Here is an 18,577-nt window from a genome sequence, read left to right on the forward strand (position 1 = left end):
ACTCTCTCTCTCAAAAATAAGTAAACATTAAAAAGAATATTGTCAGCTTTTTAACCCGCCAGATTACTTTAATCCAATTGCTTCCCAAAGCCAATCTTTTCTTTTAGCTTTTTATTTGAAAATGATTTCAAATTTAGGAAAGTTGCAAACAAAATTATTACAAAGAACATATATACCTTTTGCCCAGATTCAAGTACCCTTAACATATTACTTCATTTGCTTTATCATTTATTTTTCTCTCTTTATATATCTCTATGTCTCACTGTATATAAAAATTTTCTTCCTGGGGCACCTGGGTGGCTGGCTCAGCTGGTTAAGCCTCTGACTCTTGATTTCGGCTCAGGTCATGATCTGGGGATTTGCAAAATCGACCTTGCTGTCAGCACAGAGCCTTCTTGGGATTCTCTCTTCCTCTCTCTACCCCTCTCCTGCCTGCAGTCTCTCTCTCTCTCTCTCTCTCTCTCTCTGTCTCAAAATTAATAAACTCTATGAAAAATTTGTTTCTTCCTGAAACATTGGATGGTAAGTTATACATACTTACAGCCCTTTATCCCTTAATTCTTTGGTGTGCATTTCCTAAGAAAAAAGGATATTCTCATATATAACCACAATACAGTTATCAATTTCATAAGTATACTGTTTTTAATGTTTATTTTTAGAGAGAGAGTGCACATGTGCATGCACATGAGCAGGTGAAGAGCACAGAGAGAGGGAGAGAGAGAATCCCAAGCAGGCTCAGAGCTATCAGCACAAAGCCTATCTCAAGGCTCAATCTCATGAACCTGAGATCATGAACTGAGCCAAAATCAAGTGTCAGCAGCTTAATCAACTGAGGTGCCCCATAAGTTTACTTTATTACAATATTAAATGCAACCTAGTTTATATTCCAGATTTGTCAGTTGATCTAATAATGTCACTTACAGCATCTTCCCTCCTCCAGTAGAGGATGCAGTCTAGAGCCAGATGTTGCATTTAGCTTCCTTTAATCTGGAACAGTTCCCACAGCTTTTCCTACAATGCATAGGACAGCTCCCACCCTCCCAAACACATACACAAATAATTATCCAGCCCAAAATGTCAACAGTCTGGTAGAGCCAGAGTTGAGAAATCTTGCCAACTCTGTACATACCTATAGACTCATTCAATATGCTAGTTTTGTTTTTTTTTTTGTTTTTTGTTTTTTGTTTTTGCTTAATTAGCATTAAGTACCATGGATCACCTCCTTTCTTTACAATAGTTAAAAATGTGTGTGTCTTTCTCCTAAGTGAACTAACTATACAGTGTGAAGTCAATGAACTCAATGTTCTCTCCTCCAAGTTAATAGGGCTGACTACATACCAGGCCCTGTTCTAAGTGCTAGGAATATATCTCTGAACAAAACAGAGAAGATCCTCATTCTCACAAACCTTATATTCCAGTAAGAGGGAGATAGAAAGAGAAAGAGAGAGAGACAGAGAGAGAGAGAGGGAGAGAGAGAGAGAGAGAACAGGTAAATAAGTAAACAAAGTGAAAAAAAGAAAAGTCAGATACTACTAAGTGCTAGGCAGAGAATGAAAAGAAAGTGATATAAATAGAGTAACTTGGTAGCTACCTTGGACTTGGTAGTCAGGGATGGTCTGAGAAGGTGACATAATTCCTAGGTTAAGGTGAGGTTTATTTTTTTTTTTTTAATTTTTTTTTTCAACGTTTTTTATTTATTTTTGGGACGGAGAGAGACAGAGCATGAACGGGGGAGGGGCAGAGAGAGAGGGAGACACAGAATCGGAAACAGGCTCCAGGCTCCGAGCCATCAGCCCAGAGCCTGACGCGGGGCTCGAACTCACGGACCGCGAGATCGTGACCTGGCTGAAGTCGGACGCTTAACCGACTGCGCCACCCAGGCGCCCCTAAGGTGAGGTTTAAATGACAAGAAGGAGAACATTCCAGATAGAGGAAATAGCCTTTTAAATACCCAGGGATAGGGGCGCCTGGGTGGCGCAGTCGGTTAAGCGTCCGACTTCAGCCAGGTCACGATCTCGCGGTCCGTGAGTTCGAGCCCCGCGTCAGGCTCTGGGCTGATGGCTCGGAGCCTGGAGCCTGTTTCCGATTCTGTGTCTCCCTCTCCCTCTGCCCCTCCCCCGTTCATGCTCTGTCTCTCTCCGTCCCAAAAATAAATTAAAAAAAACATTAAAAAAAAATAAAAATTAAAAAAAAAAAAAATAAATACCCAGGGATAGCAATGAATTTGTCATATTCAGAAAAGCGTGTAGCTAGAGTATGGGGGATAGAGTGAAAATGAGATTGAAGAAATTAGAAAGAATAAAATTACACAAGTCTTTGTAAAGCAAGGTAAAGAGTCTGGGCTATGTAAATGCAGTGCAAGCTTTTGGAGGGTTTCAAGCCAAACTGTGGCATAATCCATCTTTCAAAAAGATTACCTTAGTTACTGTGGAGATAATGTATGTAGGTGGGGAGGAGGAGGGAAGCAGGAGGAAGGAAAAGAACAGCCAGAGGAGCCATTAAGAAACTATTGTAGGAGGGGCGCTTGGGTGGCTCAGTCAGATAAGCATGCGACTCTTGATCTCAGGATCGTGAGTTCGAGCCCAGTATTGGGCTCTGGGCTGGCAGCTCAGAGCCTGGAGCTCAGAGCCTGGAGCCTGCTTTGGATTCTGTGTCTCCCTCTCTTTCTGACCCTCCCCCACTTGCACTCTGTCTCCCTCTCAAAAATAAAAATAAAACATTAAAAAAATCTATTAAAAAAAAAGACTATTGCTGGGTCTTGATGATTTACATACTTGGGAGTGAGAGAAAATGGAGTCAAGGGTAATTCCCAGGGGCGCCTGGCTGGCTCAGTCAGATAAGCATGCGACTCTTGATCTCAGGGTCTTGAGTTCAAGCCCCACATTGGATGTAGAGATTACTTAATGAATAAAACTTTAAATAATAATAAGTAAAGTGTAACTCCCAGGTTTTGACCTGAGTAACTGAAACAGAAAGACTAAGAGAGGAGCAGCTTTTAATGGGTGGCAGGTTGTGAGTAGGAGATCAAGAATTCTGCTACATTTGGAATGCTTAAAGGTATGGGGGAGGAGAGGTCCACTAGGCAGAGCCCAGGGAGGGAGCTTAAGTCTTCTTTGGCTGTAAATGGTATTTAAATCCTAACACAGGTCATCCAGAGGAGGAATGTAAAGAAGCCTAGATGCCAAGAGCAAGCCCTGGGGCACTCCATATTTAAAATTGAACCAAATGGGAGAAGTCTGTTAAGAAAATTGGGCAATAAGATCAGAGAGGTTGGAGATCAGTGTTGTCTCAGAGGTGTCTCAGAAAACAGAAGGCGATGGTTCACTGAGGGAATATGACATGAGGGTTTAACATGACAGACTGAATATACATAGTCTCTGTTTCTCCCTGAAGACAGTAAAACGCGTAACTCTCAAGGATAGGTGAGGAGACAATAATGCCAACATTTTGGAAGCAGGAAAGCAAATCGAAAAGTGGTAATGGAAGTACCAGAGAGCCCAAGAAAGTTGAAATCTAAGCTAGTGGTGGAAAACCAAGAAGCAAACTGAATCTTGCTATAGGCTCCGGCAGGTTTCAGGAATGGGGAGTACCAGGAGCCTATGAAAGTGGTGGTGTAGGTGGAGCTGAAACAGAATTAGTTGATTCCCTCCTACACATTTGAGTGCAGTGAGAGCACAGCGCCTTTCTGGTCCCAGCCGACTGGAAGTTTATGTTTGGAGAGGCTGAACTAAAGGAACTCTGGATTCAGGTGCTGGGCAAATTGAGAGAGGATGAAGTAAAATTCTCCACACCAAATGGCGAGACCTCCAGTTCCTTTCTTCCACTCAGTCCCCTAAATGCAGGTAGCTGAACTTATACCCTCCAAAATGAGATAAGGCCTTGCCTCTCTGGGGAGTGGACCTGCCCAAGAGAAAAGAAAAATCTCAAAAATATTGATGGGTACACTACCCAAAGAAATGGCTGGGTCACCCTGAAAGTGATGCTCATTACTTGACATGCTGGCATGCTGACACAGAGCTTCTAGTCAATTTTAGTGTTTTACTCTTAATCATTAATATACAGGGGCGCCTGAATGGCTCAGTTGGTTAAGCATCCAACTTTGGCTCAGGTCATTATCTCACGGTTTGTGAGTTCGAGCCCTGCATCAGGCTGTCTGCTGTCAGTACACAGCCTGCTACAGATCCTCTGTTCTCCTCTCTCTCTGCCCCTCCCCCACTCACACACATGTGCAGGTGTGCTCTCCCTCAAAAATAAATAAGCATTTAAATAACAAACAAACTGGGGCGCCTGGGTGGCTCAGTTCAGTTAAATGTTGGACTCCAGCTCAGGTCATGATCTCACAACTTGTGGGTTCGAGCCCCACATTGGGCTCTGTGCTGAGAGCGTGGAGCCTGCTTTGAATCCTCTCTCTCCCTCTCTCTCTGCCCCTCCTCTGTGCTCTCTCTCTCTCTCTCTGAAAAACAAATAAGTACAAAAAAACAAAATAAGAGACAAATAAGCAAACAAACAAAAACTTAATAGCCAGCCACTGAGCACCAGACATTTGAGGACATGCTCCAACTTGAAAGAAAGAGACCAAAACAAACAAAAAGAAACTTCAAATGAACAAGCAATTCAAGTAGAAAGCTAAAAAATAAAAAAAAGTTACCACCCGTATCATAAGAAAAATAAAAAATAATGCATCCACAAGTAACTTTATAAGACAGCACTGCAAGCTTAAAAATATGACAACAAAAATTAAAAATGCAATAGGTTTGAAAGAGAAAGTCACAGAAATTTCCCAGGGAAAAAAGGATAAAAAGACAAAGAGATGGACTATAGAAAATAAAAGAAAATTAGAGGATCATTCCACAAGGTCTAATATACAACTAATAGTTCCAGAAAAATAAACCAGAGAAAATTCACAGAGGATACTGTTAAATAAACAATACAAGAAAACTTCCCAGGACCAAAGAACATAGTTTCATGAATTCACATCTGATCACTCTGCAAAATAAATAAACAAAACACTGATCCCATAACACGCTGTGCTGGCATATAACATTAAGAATAAAGGGAAGAGGGGTGCTGGGTGGCTCAGTCGGTTAAGTGTCCGACTCGACGTCAGCTCAGGTCAGGATCTCACGGTCTGTGAGTTGGAGCCCTGCGTCAGGCTCTGTGCTGACAGCTCAGAACCTGGAGCCTGAGCAGCTCAGAGCCTGCTTCGGATTCTGTGTCTCCCTCTTTTTCTGCCCCTCCGCTGCTCGGGCTCTGTCGCTCTCTCTCTCAAGAATAAACAAACACTAAAAAAAATTTTAAGTTTATGGGTTTTTTTAAGTAATTTCTATGCCCAACATGGGGCTCAAATCCACGACCCTGAGATCAGGAGTCACATGTTCCTCCGATGAGTCAGACAGGCGCCTCCAAAGCCTAATTTCAGTCCTTGTAGTAACTTTAGTTACTGTGCTGAGTTAAGGGATGCCAAGAAGGCTGAGGCAGATAAAAGGGAATGAAGAAGAGGAAGGGCCAAAGAGGCGTGAGGGAGAATGAGAGCCTGTGCTAGTCCTGGAAACTGAAGTCAGGCTTCTCTTCTGCAGTCCACTACCGGTGTGATCTGACTTGCTCTACACAGTAGTCAGTCTTTGTGGAGTGAGTAGTCTAGTAAAGCTGTGTAGCCTGAGGCTCTGAGACTGTGGCTAAGTAACCTGGGGGCTGGTCCAGAGCAGAAGCTTTACAGCACAAGTTACATCTTGCAATGGTGCCCAGCTGAACTCTACAATCAGCTGTTGGGTAGAGTCAGAGGTGGGGAGTAGATGAAAGGTGCCACTGATCCTGCAAAAACTCTGTGATGCTCCTGAGGAAGCTGAAGCTCAGAGTTTAAGCCGCTTTGTCATGTGGCCAGGATGAGGACAAGTCTAGTTCAAAATCATTGTGAATTCCACTGATTTTTCCTATTAACAATGTATGCCTTCTTCTCCATAAAGGTTTTTCTAATCTCCCAGGAGAGTTTTCTTTCTCTTCTGAACTCAGAGCGATATTTCCTTCGTCTTTTTCCCAATATCGATCTCTTCTTTCTCATATATATATCATATATATATATAGATATGATATAGATATGAGATATATATATATATATATATATATATATATATATAACAGAGAGAGAACATCAAGCAGGAGCTGCACTGTCAGCGCAGAGCCTGACTTGGGGCTTGAACTCACGAGCGCAGAAATCATGACTTGAGCCGAAACCAAGAGTCAATGCTTAATCGACTGAGTCACCCAGACACCCCTCATTCACTTATTTTTATATGCTCAGTAACTATTGCTTTACTGTAAGGACAGAGGCCCTATCAGACCTCTTTGCGTCATCCACTCTGCTTTATACATATTAGGCCATTAATGCATCTTTTATCTAAATAGGTAGGTGCCTTTAACAAAAAAGTTCCCGCACTTTAATTTAGAACAATTGCCTTGGGGCACCTGAGTGGCTCAGTTGGTTAAGTGACCGACTTTGGCTCAGGTCATGATGGCTCGTGAGTGAGAGCCCTGTGATGGGTTCTGTGCTGACAGCTCAGAGTCTGGAGTCTGGGAGTTCCGATTCTGGGTCTCTGCCTCTCTCTGCTCCCTTCCCCCCCTCCTCTTCCACACTCCCCGATCCTGCCCCCATCTGCTCACGATCAAGCTTCTCTCTCTCTCAAAAATATACATTAAAAAAATTATATAAAAAAATAGAACTATTGCCCTCCGGCGCCCGGTGTCTCAGTAGGTTAAGCATTCAACTCTTGATTTGGGCTCAGGTCATGATCTCAGGGTTTGAATTTGAGCCCCTGGTCAGGTTCTGTGCCGGCAGTGTGGATCTCCTTGGGATCCTCCCTCTCCCTCTCTCTGTGCCCCTTCCCTGCTTTCACTCTCTCTCTCCCAAAGTAAATAAATAAACCTTAAAAGAAAATAAAAAATAAATAGAACTATTGCCTTAATTTCATAGGAATGAAAGGGATAATCTTATGTTCACTGGATCCAAACCCCATCATTTTACATCTGAGAACAAGTGACCAGCCCTTAGATCACAGCTGTGGTGATTCCTAGGCCAGTGTCCAGCCCACTGTATCAACTTGCAGCCTTTCAGATTAGGCATTCCTATCTTGCTTCTATGGAAAATCAAAGCAAACCCAAATGGGACACGCCACTTGAAAAGTATGTATCATTTAGCTAACGTTTTTCACAGGGCTAGACAATAACGCCCCCATAGGATTACTTAGAGGTCTATGGTTAACTTGTACTCTGGTATTCAAGTACCCTCAGCGCCCTCCTCTTAAACCTTCTAATCACAGGCCTAAGAATTTCATATGCGAAAGCCATGATTATGCAAAACTGAAATACTAATGGGTTTACGCAGTTCACTCTGATGGGATTAAGCCCCTTGCCGTCTTATTTCCACCAGTTCTTTTTTTTTAAATTTTTTTTTTAACGTTTTATTTATTTTTGAGACAGAGAGAGACAGAGCATGAACGGGGGAGGGGCAGAGAGAGAGGGAGACACAGAATCGGAAGCAGACTCCAGGCTCTGAGCCATCAGCCCAGAGCCTGACGCGGGGCTCGAACTCACGGACCGCGAGATCGTGACCTAAGCTGAAGTCGGACGCTTAACCGACTGAGCCACCCAGGCGTCCCTCCACCAGTTCTTTAGATCTGTCAAATGCCACCTCCTTCAGCTAAAAGTGACCTCTCCATACTGAATTCTGCCACTCTCTTATGGCACCAAATCTCTCCAAATCTTGAATTATAGTTATTTTCATCTTATCTTCTCTGCTGTAACGAGTGTGTTGAAGAAAGGGTTTGTGTCTGATTTTTTTTTTTTTTTTTTTTACTTTAAATGGCAAACTTACAAATATGAGGCAATGAACATGTCACATAGTTCAAATCACCATCCTCTCTCACTGGGGCTTGGGCAAAAGCCTTCTAACTGTCCTCAAGGTTGCAGTGTCACTCTCCCACGCTGATCCTCTTGAAACCTATCAGCTCAGTAAGTCCCTTCCTCCAAGCCCTCTACAGGCTTTCCATGTCCTGACCACACCACCTGCCTGATTTGCTTTCACACTGGTTTTCCTGCTCTTCTTCTAGCATGTTATGCACCTCCTGCCCCAGATGCCTTGCATTTGATGCTCAGTCTAGAACCCACTGGGTATTGGTAGAATAGTCTAGAATTCTAGATATTGTTTGCCTCCTTACTTAAATCAGGTTCTCGGGTTTGCTTCCACGGAGATCCTCTTTGGCCATTCTCCAGCACCATGTTACTCTCTATCCTTGTGTTGTGCTCCAGTGAAGTGTCAGTCCTGAAACCAGAGTGCCTGGTTTGAAAAGTTGACTTTACCACTTACTAGGTGTATGACTTGGGGCAAGCTAAATTAACCTTTTCCTGCCTTAGTTTCCTCATCAAGAAAGTGGGGGTTATTCTGTATTTGTTGCTTGGAACATTGCCCATCTGATACACAATAAGGGGCCAATAAGTTATTGCTTTTCTCAACTATCACAAACTATTCTTCACATATTAGTCTGTCTCGATTAGAAAGTCAGCTCCATTAGGGCAGGACTTTGTTTCACTTATGACTTTATCCCTATAGCCGTGTCTTGGTAAGAAGGACTCCCACAAGGGGCGCCTGGGTGGCGCAGTCGGTTAAGCGTCCGACTTCAGCCAGGTCACGATCTCACGGTCTGTGAGTTCGAGCCCCGCGTCAGGCTCTGGGCTGATGGCTCAGAGCCTGGAGCCTGTTTCCGATTCTGTGTCTCCCTCTCTCTCTGTCCCTCCCCCGTTCATGCTCTGTCTCTCTCTGTCCCAAAAAATAAAATAAACGTTGAAAAAAAAAATTTTAAATAAAAAAAAAAAAAAAAGAAGGACTCCCACAAATTCTTGTTGAGTATGAATGAATTTACTGAATGTTTAAAAAGCCATAAACCATTGAATTTATTATTTTCTTATGTTTTCCGTAACTAGGTGAGTATTAACATTGATAGATCTGTGTATTATACTTTGTTGCAGGGGGAAATCTCCTTGGTCTTTAAATTCAAGTGGAAAATGGCAATAAAGTGGAACAAAATGTACCTGAAAAAATCTTCTCCACCAGCCTGCATTATTGAACTAGATCAGTTAAAGCAAACTTAGTATATGATAACACCAGAGTATGAGGAGAAAAAAAATGCAGAGATTATGTAAACTGTTTATACAGTGCCTAGCATATAGTAGCTTCTAAATGAATACTCACTAGCAAATTATAGGTACACTTAAAAAAGTGCAATAATATAGAAGTTATAATTAAAGGATTTTGCCAATTATATACACCTATATTAGATCTAGATATAGAACATTTCCATTACTTCAAAAAGGTGCCCCTTGCCCCTTTTTCAATAAATTCTGTCTCCCCAAGCCAACGATGTGGTAGGCAGAATGAGCCACTCTCCTTTAAGATGTCCTTGCTGGGGCACCTGAGTGGCTCAGTTGGTTAAGTGTCTGACTCTTGGTTTCAGCTCAGGTCAGGATCTCATGGTTGTGAGATCCAGCCTGGTATTGGGCTCTGTGCTGGGCATGTAGCCTGCTTAAGATTCTCTCTCTCCCTTTTCCTCTGCTCCTCCTTTGCTCATGCTCCCTTGCTCTCTCTCAAATAAATAAATAAATAAATAAATAAATAAATAAATAAATAAAAAATTAAAGAAACTTCCTTGCCCTAATGCCTACAACCTGAGAATATGCACATACCTTTGAATATGTTTCATGGATGGGCCTGGTGTAACCACATGAGTCCTTAGAAGTAGAAGAGAAAGGCAGAAAAACAGGTCAGAGAAAGATACAACAGTAGGAGAGGAAACGAGAGATTTGAGGTGAGGAGCATATGACCCATGGTACTGGGTTTGGAGATGGAGGAAGCCAAAGAATGCAGGTGGCCTCTAGAAGCTGGGATACCAACAAAGAAACAGGGACCTCAGTCCTACAACTACAAGCACTGAATTCAGTCAACAATCTGAATGAGCAAGGAAATAGATTCTCCCAGATGCTCTTGGATTTCATATACAGGTAATCATAAAGTAAGAACTTTTGAATCTGGCTTCTTTCACTTGACATAATGTTTTTGATATTTACCTACATTTTTAGAACAGTAATTTTTTTTTTAACTGCTCAGTACTGTTCTACTATGAATATACCTCAGTTTATTTATCCATCTTCTTGTTGACGGCTATTTGGGTTGTTTCTGGTATTTGGATATCATGACTAGGTACATTCTTATACAAGTCTTTTTGTGGACACACCTTTCCATTTCTCGGGTAAATTGGGTAAATACCCAGGAACAGAATTGCTGGGTCACAGGGGAGATATATGTTTAACTTTAAAAGAAATTGGCAAACAGTTCTCCAAAGCGGCTGCATGTTTCATGTTCCCTCCCACTTGCCTCAAGTGAGCTCACTGAACTGAGCACTTAAAATCTGTGTATTTCATTGTGTACCTAAGTGCACCTCAACAAATGTATCAGAAAAGAAAAATATGTAACAGAACACTGTATTTGTATATGCAGACAATATAATATTATCCGTCTCAGAAACGGTACTGTGGATACAAGGAACAAGTAAGTCATAGAATAAATTTGATTAAAAAAATACAACTTTACCATTTTAATTTTATTATACATTATTTACTAGAAAATTTTCCTTCTGAAAGGTCACTCTGAAAAATGAACACTAGTGGTTTTATAATCGAATTCAGTTTAGCATCTATATATAATCTCTGCATATTTAACTTGCACATGAATTAAGGCTATAAGAAATGTTTGCTCCCAAATTCTTAAATTTTTAAGAATTTTATTGTCTTAAAATTCTTTTTTTTAACTGTTAGAATTCTTATTAGGTGAGATTTATTTATTTATTTGTTTGTTTACTTATAATATCTATGCCCAACATGGGGCTCAAATTAACCACCCTGAGGTGAAGAGTCACATGCCCTACAAACTGAGCCAGCCAGGCACCCCTGGTCTTAAAATATTTTAAGACCTCTAACATTGCTGATTGAACGGTAAGCTGTCACAATCTCTATGGAGTACAACTTAGTAATATTTTTCACATTTATACAAGCTCTAAACCCTTTGACTTTGAACTCCTGCATGTTGGAATACATTCTACATATTTACTTGCTCATATGCACAATATTCATGCAAAGCTACTCATATCAGCAGTTTGTAATAGCAAAACATTTGAACCAATCTAAAAAAATGCAGGGTTGCTAAATCACAGGGTTGCTACACAGCTGAGGAAAAAAGTGGGGATGCTACTTAATGTTTCAAGTATGGAATAATTTCTAAGGGAAAAATAATACATACATATATTTGCACATTCATAAGGTATTTGGAAGGATATACTAGAAACTGAAAAGTGTGGTAATTTCTTTTTTTTTTTTTTTTTTTTATATTTATTTATTTTTGAGAAAGCAAGAGAGCAAGCCAGCCAGGGAGGGGAAGAGAAGGAGGGAGACAGAATCCTAAGCAGGCTCTGCATCTCTGGGCTGTCAGCACAGATCCCAGCGCGGGGCTTGAACTCATGAACTGTGAGATCATGACCTGAGCCAAAACCAAGAGTCGGACGCTTAACCAACTGTGTCACCCAGGTGCCCCAAGTGTGGTAATTTCTAGAGAGGAGGGAGAGCTGTGTATCTGAGTGACAGGTGTGAAGCTTTTTGCCATTCACTCTTTAATTTTGAACAATGTGACCATTAACTAGTAAAAACAAACATCTCTGCATTAAAATTTTAGGGGAGAATGATAATCTAAATTTAAAGTAAAACGAATCCTATGTTACAGATATTTAATTATATATAGCTTCATTATTCTATTATGATTAGAAAAATGTAAAGTTTGTTAATTTTTTAAATTAATTTTTTAAAAGTTTTATTTTTATTTTTAAGAAACAGAGAGTGAGCAGGGAGATAAGGAGACAGAGACAGAGAATCTCAAGTGGGCTCTGTGCTTAAAGCAGAGAGCCTGATGCAGGGCTTGAACTCTCATACGACGAGATCATGACCTGAGCTGAAGTTGGATGCCACCCAGGCGCCCCAAAAGTTTTATCAATTATTATGTAAAAGGAACAATAAATCTATACTATAACAGATGTAAAGTTAATTCTAAGTGGAAATCATGAGCTCCCAAGTTGGTAATAAGGGAAAAACAATGCTTGGAATAAAGGGAAGGGGAAAAAAATTAGTAGGTGTGGTAAACAACCATAACCATTCTTCTTGGTGCAAATGAACTGTTACAGGCTACTGTTTGGGGTATTATTTTGAACTTATTCATACATTTAACATGTAGTTAATCTCTTGGGATGCTGATTTTAATAGAAAAAAACAGACAAATTGAAAGCTACCTTTAAAGGCAGATTTAAAATAGTAAGAAAACCTCAACTTTATTTAGCCCTTTTCAACTTTCAATTCATTAAGAAAATTTTTTCCTTACATTATTTGTTCATACATTATTCCTTTTGCTCCTCATAACCCTACGATTTTGAAATTTTATTCTGACTTTATGTATAAGGAAAAAAAAGATACTCAGAGAAGCTAATTTACCTCAAATCACATGGTTTTATATGAGCTAGACCTAGTACCCTGGTGTTCTTAACACTGGTGCTACTTTCCATCTGCAATCCCTTAACCTTCAGCCCCTGCCCTCTCTCTCACCTTATCTCTCATCACAGTAATTTAACTTTCCTGCTGTTTACATGCCTCCAAAGGGAAATGACAATTTTGATAATGGTGCAATATTTATTGTACCTATCTATTTAAGACTTTTTTTAACAAACCAAAATTGCATTAAAACATCAATATGCGATTATTTTCCCACCACTCAAAAATTTTAATATGTATTGAAGATTCTGGACCAGAAAATGTGTAAAGATAAGACAAAGAATATCAAAATAACTTATAACAAATTTCTAAAACCTCTCACATATTAAAATTGGTAAGATAAAAATATGATTTACAATACATGTTTGCCATTATGGTATAGATAAGAAAATAGTAACCATACTAAAATTAATTCATCCTACTTATCAAAATTCCTATTATAAGAATGAAAATATTCACCTGTTTATAAATAGGTATTCAAAAGTGTCTTTTGAACAACATTCTTTGGTGTTCATAAAACGGCATATATTATATTTATCATACAGTCTTTTCAGACTATAAATTCATTTTAAACTGGAAATGAAAAAATATAAATTAGATATTGCTATAGAAAGTAGTTACAGGGTAAGTATTTTGATGTCATGGTGCCCAAGTACTTATGGACAAGATTTACCTACTAAACTTTAAAATAACTACCTTTTCTTTGATATTTCTTATAGATCTACATGTTCCAGAACTTAAAAAAAAAAAATTACGTTAGTCTAAAGGCAGAAAATTCAAACATGAATTGACAATTATCTATGATTCTCTCAACTGGCTATTCCACAAAATATGGAGCTAACTGAATAGATGAAAACCCTAGCACTGCATGGATACCAGCTTGATAAGCAACTTGGAATGGCAGATGCATTACAAGAAATGGAACATTCTACTACAGAGGAAGAAGACAAGTGATCGAATAATATGCACACAACTTGGTAAAATTCTTTACCCTAATAAAGTAATTATTCATTTGCAAATATTACCAAAAGTAAAAAAAATTTATTTTACAGAGTGGTTGGTTTTCAATACATCAATAATGTTTTAATTCCCTATTCTCATTTCAGCTTGTCTCATTTCAGTGGTTGGTTTCTCCTAAATAATTTAGTTTACATTTAAAGTGGCAATACAGCTTTTACGTAATGGATTTAAGTTATAATTAGAAACCAGTTTTATATACAGAAAATCCATAAATATAGAACTTTTATTCCTATTTTATCCTAGGGCTATGCAAAAAATTGACTAAAAATTTTTCATTTGGGTCGTTGTAATAAACATGTAAATACATTATTTACAATGGAGATGTTTTCTGACAGAAAGTAAACACACAGAAGTAATTTTGGTCTTCACCAGAATCCATCATTATATGTTCATTTTCGAAGATGATGTAACACATCATGTTCAAATTTTAAGATTCTCATTATACACATAATTCAAGTAATTATTTTACTTGTACAATTAATGCTTCATTCTGTATTTAAATTTCCTTTATGAAAGATTCCTTGATCCAATAGCAGGGAACTTTAGAATTTGTCTCAAATACAGCAAAATGTTTCTGTACAATTATGTGCAATTTTCTTCCTTCTGGCAATATTATAAATACCGAGCAATTTAATCTTCACTGTCCATACCCCAGAGGTAATCCTTGAGTTATCTCACATGATGTAAGTACCATCTTTGTAGTATTTCATGGACTCCATTTGTTTGGTCATAGCTAGAACATCATGAAATCCAGTACTTAGGCCAGACATATGTTGAAAGTATGCCTCTTTTTCCACTTGAATTGTTAAATTGTTTACTCCAGCATCTTTAAGTATTCCTGTAACCTGTTATAAAAACCCATACATTTTAAAGCATTTAGATTAGTGCATTTAGTACATATGTCTTAAATAACTGATAGGACATTTTTTTCATAGCCACAGATAGTCAAAGATAATCCCCGGGGCGCCTGGGTGGCTGAGTCAGTTGAATATCTGATTTCGGCTCAGGTCATGATCTCACAGCTCGTGAGTTTGAGCCCTACATCAGGCTCTGTGATGACAGCTCAGAGTTTGGAGCCTGCTTCATATTCTGTCTCTGTCTCTCTCTCTGCCCCTCCCCTGCCCACGCTCTCTCTCAAATATAAATAAACATAAAAAAAAAAAGATAATCCTCAAAGTAATGTTTATTATTTACTTGGTAAAATGTTAAATATAATCTTTTAGAAGACCTGTAAATTACTGACCTGACATTCCAATTTGAAAAGAAAAACAGCTTTTGTTTCCAATTTGGTATGTTTAGAAAAGGGGTATTAAAACTATTTTGATTCTTACCTCCAACCATAGCATATACCTTGCCAACTTTATTGTGATTATTATTAATCTAGAGCTATATTTATAATAATTAATTTCTAGATAACCTATTGGGAACCAAGGTGGATCACAAGTGATACTTTAACATTACCTTAAGCTTGTGCTCTAAATATTAAAACTTAATTTTTACCATTTTTGGGCAGAAAACAAATCTAGATGTAAAAAATAAGTTATATTATCTTTAGACAGCCAAAAGATTGATGTTTTTGAATAGTCAAATGATTACTGAACTGTGTAATTTATGATGTGTGCAAATTTATGCATGAATTAACTCAACTGAAATTACTTTAAAAAGAAAAGCTGATCACCTGCTGTACTATTCTTTGCTCCAGCACATCGGATGCCACCTGTATATGAACTGTTCCTGCCACAACACTGGCTGAATGACGCCAAAAATGAGGGTCTCGGTATGATATTAATCCTTCAATTTTCTGTATCTGTAAGATAAAAAAAGAGGTGATATAAATGGACATAAAGCCTAATTTATTTAACACAAAGCAACCTTTTTGGTCCAGGAACCAGATGATTAAGTGTCTGACTCTCGATTTCGGCTCACGTCATGATCTCAAGGTTCGTGGGATCGATCCCCACATCAGGCTCTGTGCTGACAAGTGTGGAGCCTGCTTGGGATCCTCTCTCTCCCTCTCTTAAGAAGAAAAAAAAGGTAATAAGGAGAGCAAGGAAGTGAGAAAGGAAAGGGACAACTCACTTGAAGTAAAATATTTCCAACAGAGTGATGCCAAGGAAGACAGCTCTGAATGGGAAGTGAATAATAGTTGCACACCCATTTTCCCTTCTTGAAGAGGTACTTTACCGATGCTAAACTTTGGGATACATTCAATGGACTAAATGGTTTCCTCGTGTTGATACATACATTCACATATTATTTAGTATAGAAACATGTTCAAAAGATATCCTTTATGCTTAGTAATGGAGAACTGGTTAAAAACAGACAACACACATAATGTAATAGGACACTGTCATCAAAGATGTATTAAAGGTATTTATCAATATGACATAATTAAATGGGGAAAAATTTACAAAGTAGCACAAAATAGTTTTTTGCCATGTTCAAAATACCTAAAATATAGAAAAACAATTTTTAAAAGTGCTTCTTTCCAGGGGCACCTGGCTGGCTCAGGTGGTAGAGCATGCAACTCTTTTTTTTTTTCTTTTTAAATGTTTATTTTATTTTTAGAGAGAGTGAGAGACAGAGCGTGAACAGGGGAGGGACAGAGAGAGAAGGAGACACACAATCAGAAGCAGGCTCCAGGCTCCGAGCTGTCAGCACAGAGCCTGACGTGGGGCTTGAACTCACAAACCGTGAGATCATGATGTGAGCCAAAGTCGGACACTTAACCACCTGAGCCACCCAGGTGCCCCTCTTTTTTTTTAATATATTTTTTTAATTTACTTATTTTGAGAGAGACACAGACAGCACAAATGGGGAGGGGGGGGGAGAGAGAGAGAGAGAGAGGGAGAGAGAGAGAGGGAGAGAGAGAGAGGGAGAGAGAGAGAGGGAGAGAGAGAGAGAGAGAGAGAGAGAGAGAGAGAGAGAGAGAGACCCCAAGCAGGCTCTGTGCTGTCAGCTTAGAATCCGATGTGGGGCTCAAACTCCTGAAACGTGAGATCATGACCTGAGCTAAAACCAAGAGTTGGACGTTTAACCAACTGAGCCACCCAGGAACCCCTAGAGCATGCAACTCTTGATCATGAGTTTGAGCTCCACATTGGTGGCAGAGATTACTAAAATAAAAAAAATAAAATAAAATAAAATAAAATAAAATAAAATAAAATAAAATATAAAGAGGTTTCTTTCTAGGTGGTAGAATTATATGTGATTTTGTGTGTGTGTACTTTTCTGTATTTTGAAGTTTTCCTTTTCCCATAATGGACATACATTATTTTTGAAATAAAACTTTTTTTCACTTTTAGAAGAATGTAGTATTCACTAATAACAAGAAGGTGAGGGTACTACTAATTTTATTTATGAAAACAGTGGGTTAAGATGCTATTCCTTTAATATTCAAGATGCCAACTTTTCATCAGCAGATCTTGATTTAATGTGATATGGCAAGGGTGCCTGGTTGGCTCAGTTGGTAGAGCATGTGACTCTTATCTTGAGTGAGTTTGAGCCCCACAATGGGTGAGGCTTACTTTAAAAGAAAATATGACATGGCAAACTACAAGCTGAAAAAAATTTCTTTTGTATTTGTTTTCTCTGTGAATTGTTGATTTATATTCTAGTCCATTTTCTTACAAAACCTTCTTTTTTAAACAAATTTGTTTTATAAAAATATTTTTTATTTTTAAGAGAGAGAGAGAGAGAGAGAGAGAGAGAGAGAGAGAGAGAGAGAATAAGAATGAGAGGGGTAAGGGCAGATAGAGGGAGACACAGAATCTGAAGCAGGCTCTAGGCTCTGAGCTGTCAGCACAGAACCTGATATGGAGCTCAAACTCACGAACTATGAGATTGTGACCTGAGCTGAAGCTGGCGCTCAACCCACTGAGCCACCCAGGCGCCTCAAGACTCTCTTGATTTTTTTAATTTTTAATTTTTTAGTGTTTATTTATTTATTTATTTATTTTATTTTATTTTATTTAAAAATTTTTTTTTTCAACGTTTTTAATTTATTTTTGGGACAGAGAGAGACAGAGCATGAACGGGGGAGCGGCAGAGAGAGAGGGAGACACAGAATCGGAAACAGGCTCCAGGCTCCGAGCCATCAGCCCAGAGCCTGACGCGGGGCTCGAACTCACGGACCGCGAGATCGTGACCTGGCTGAAGTCGGACGCTTAACCGACTGCGCCACCCAGGCGCCCCAGTGTTTATTTATTTTTTGAGAGAGACAGAATGTGAGTAGGGGAGGGGCAGAGAGAGAGGGAGTCATAGAATCTGAAGCAGGCTCCAGGCTCCAAGCTGAATGTAGGACTTGAACCCATAAGCTGTGAGATCATGACCTGAGCTGAAGTCAGCCACCCAACCAACTGAGCCACCCAGGCGCCCCAAGACTCTCTTAATTTAAAAAATTATGCACAGTAAGTCTCTGGTTGCTTATATGTGCTGCAAATATTTTTCTCTTGTCTGCCTTCTGTATTTATTTGTTAATGGAGTCTTTTGCCAATCAACAATTTTTAACTGCTCCAATCTATAGATTTTTTCTGTCCTTTTTTGGCTTCTGGTTTCAATTCAAGCTTATTAAAAAGGCTTTCTCTACCTCTGTAGCTCTGAAAGTATTCTTCTATTTTATTTTAGTACCTTCATTGTTTTTTATCTTTTACATATCTAGTACATTGGAAATACATTTTGATATTTGGTGGTAAAGAGATACAGCTTTTTATTTTTATTTTTTAAAATTTTTTTTTTTTTTAATATTTATTTATTTTTGAGACAGAGAGAGACAAAGCATGAACAGGGGAGGGGCAGAGAGAGAGGGAGACACAGAATTGGAAGCAGGCTCCAGGCTCTGAGCCATCAGCCCAGAGCCTGACGCGGGGCTCGAACTCACGGACCGCGAGATCGTGACCTGAGCCGAAGTCGGACGCTCAACCGA

General features: G+C 39.1%; 1 protein-coding gene across 1 annotated transcript in view; it reads right to left on the reverse strand.

The window, feature by feature from the left end:
- Window positions 1-13,654: 13,654 nt before the first annotated feature.
- The window catches only part of SLC30A5 (solute carrier family 30 member 5), a 35,462-nt gene continuing 30,539 nt past the window's right edge, over window positions 13,655-18,577 (reverse strand). The window contains exons 15-16 of the mRNA XM_058730614.1: window positions 15,332-15,460; window positions 13,655-14,498 (exon numbers count right to left, since the gene is read on the reverse strand). Coding sequence (XP_058586597.1) covers window positions 14,328-14,498; window positions 15,332-15,460 — 300 coding nt within the window. The 3' untranslated portion in view covers window positions 13,655-14,327. The remainder of the gene's footprint in view (window positions 14,499-15,331; window positions 15,461-18,577) is intronic.

Source organism: Neofelis nebulosa, chromosome 1 (assembly GCF_028018385.1).
Source record: "Neofelis nebulosa isolate mNeoNeb1 chromosome 1, mNeoNeb1.pri, whole genome shotgun sequence".
Taxonomy (NCBI): Eukaryota; Metazoa; Chordata; class Mammalia; order Carnivora; family Felidae; genus Neofelis; species Neofelis nebulosa.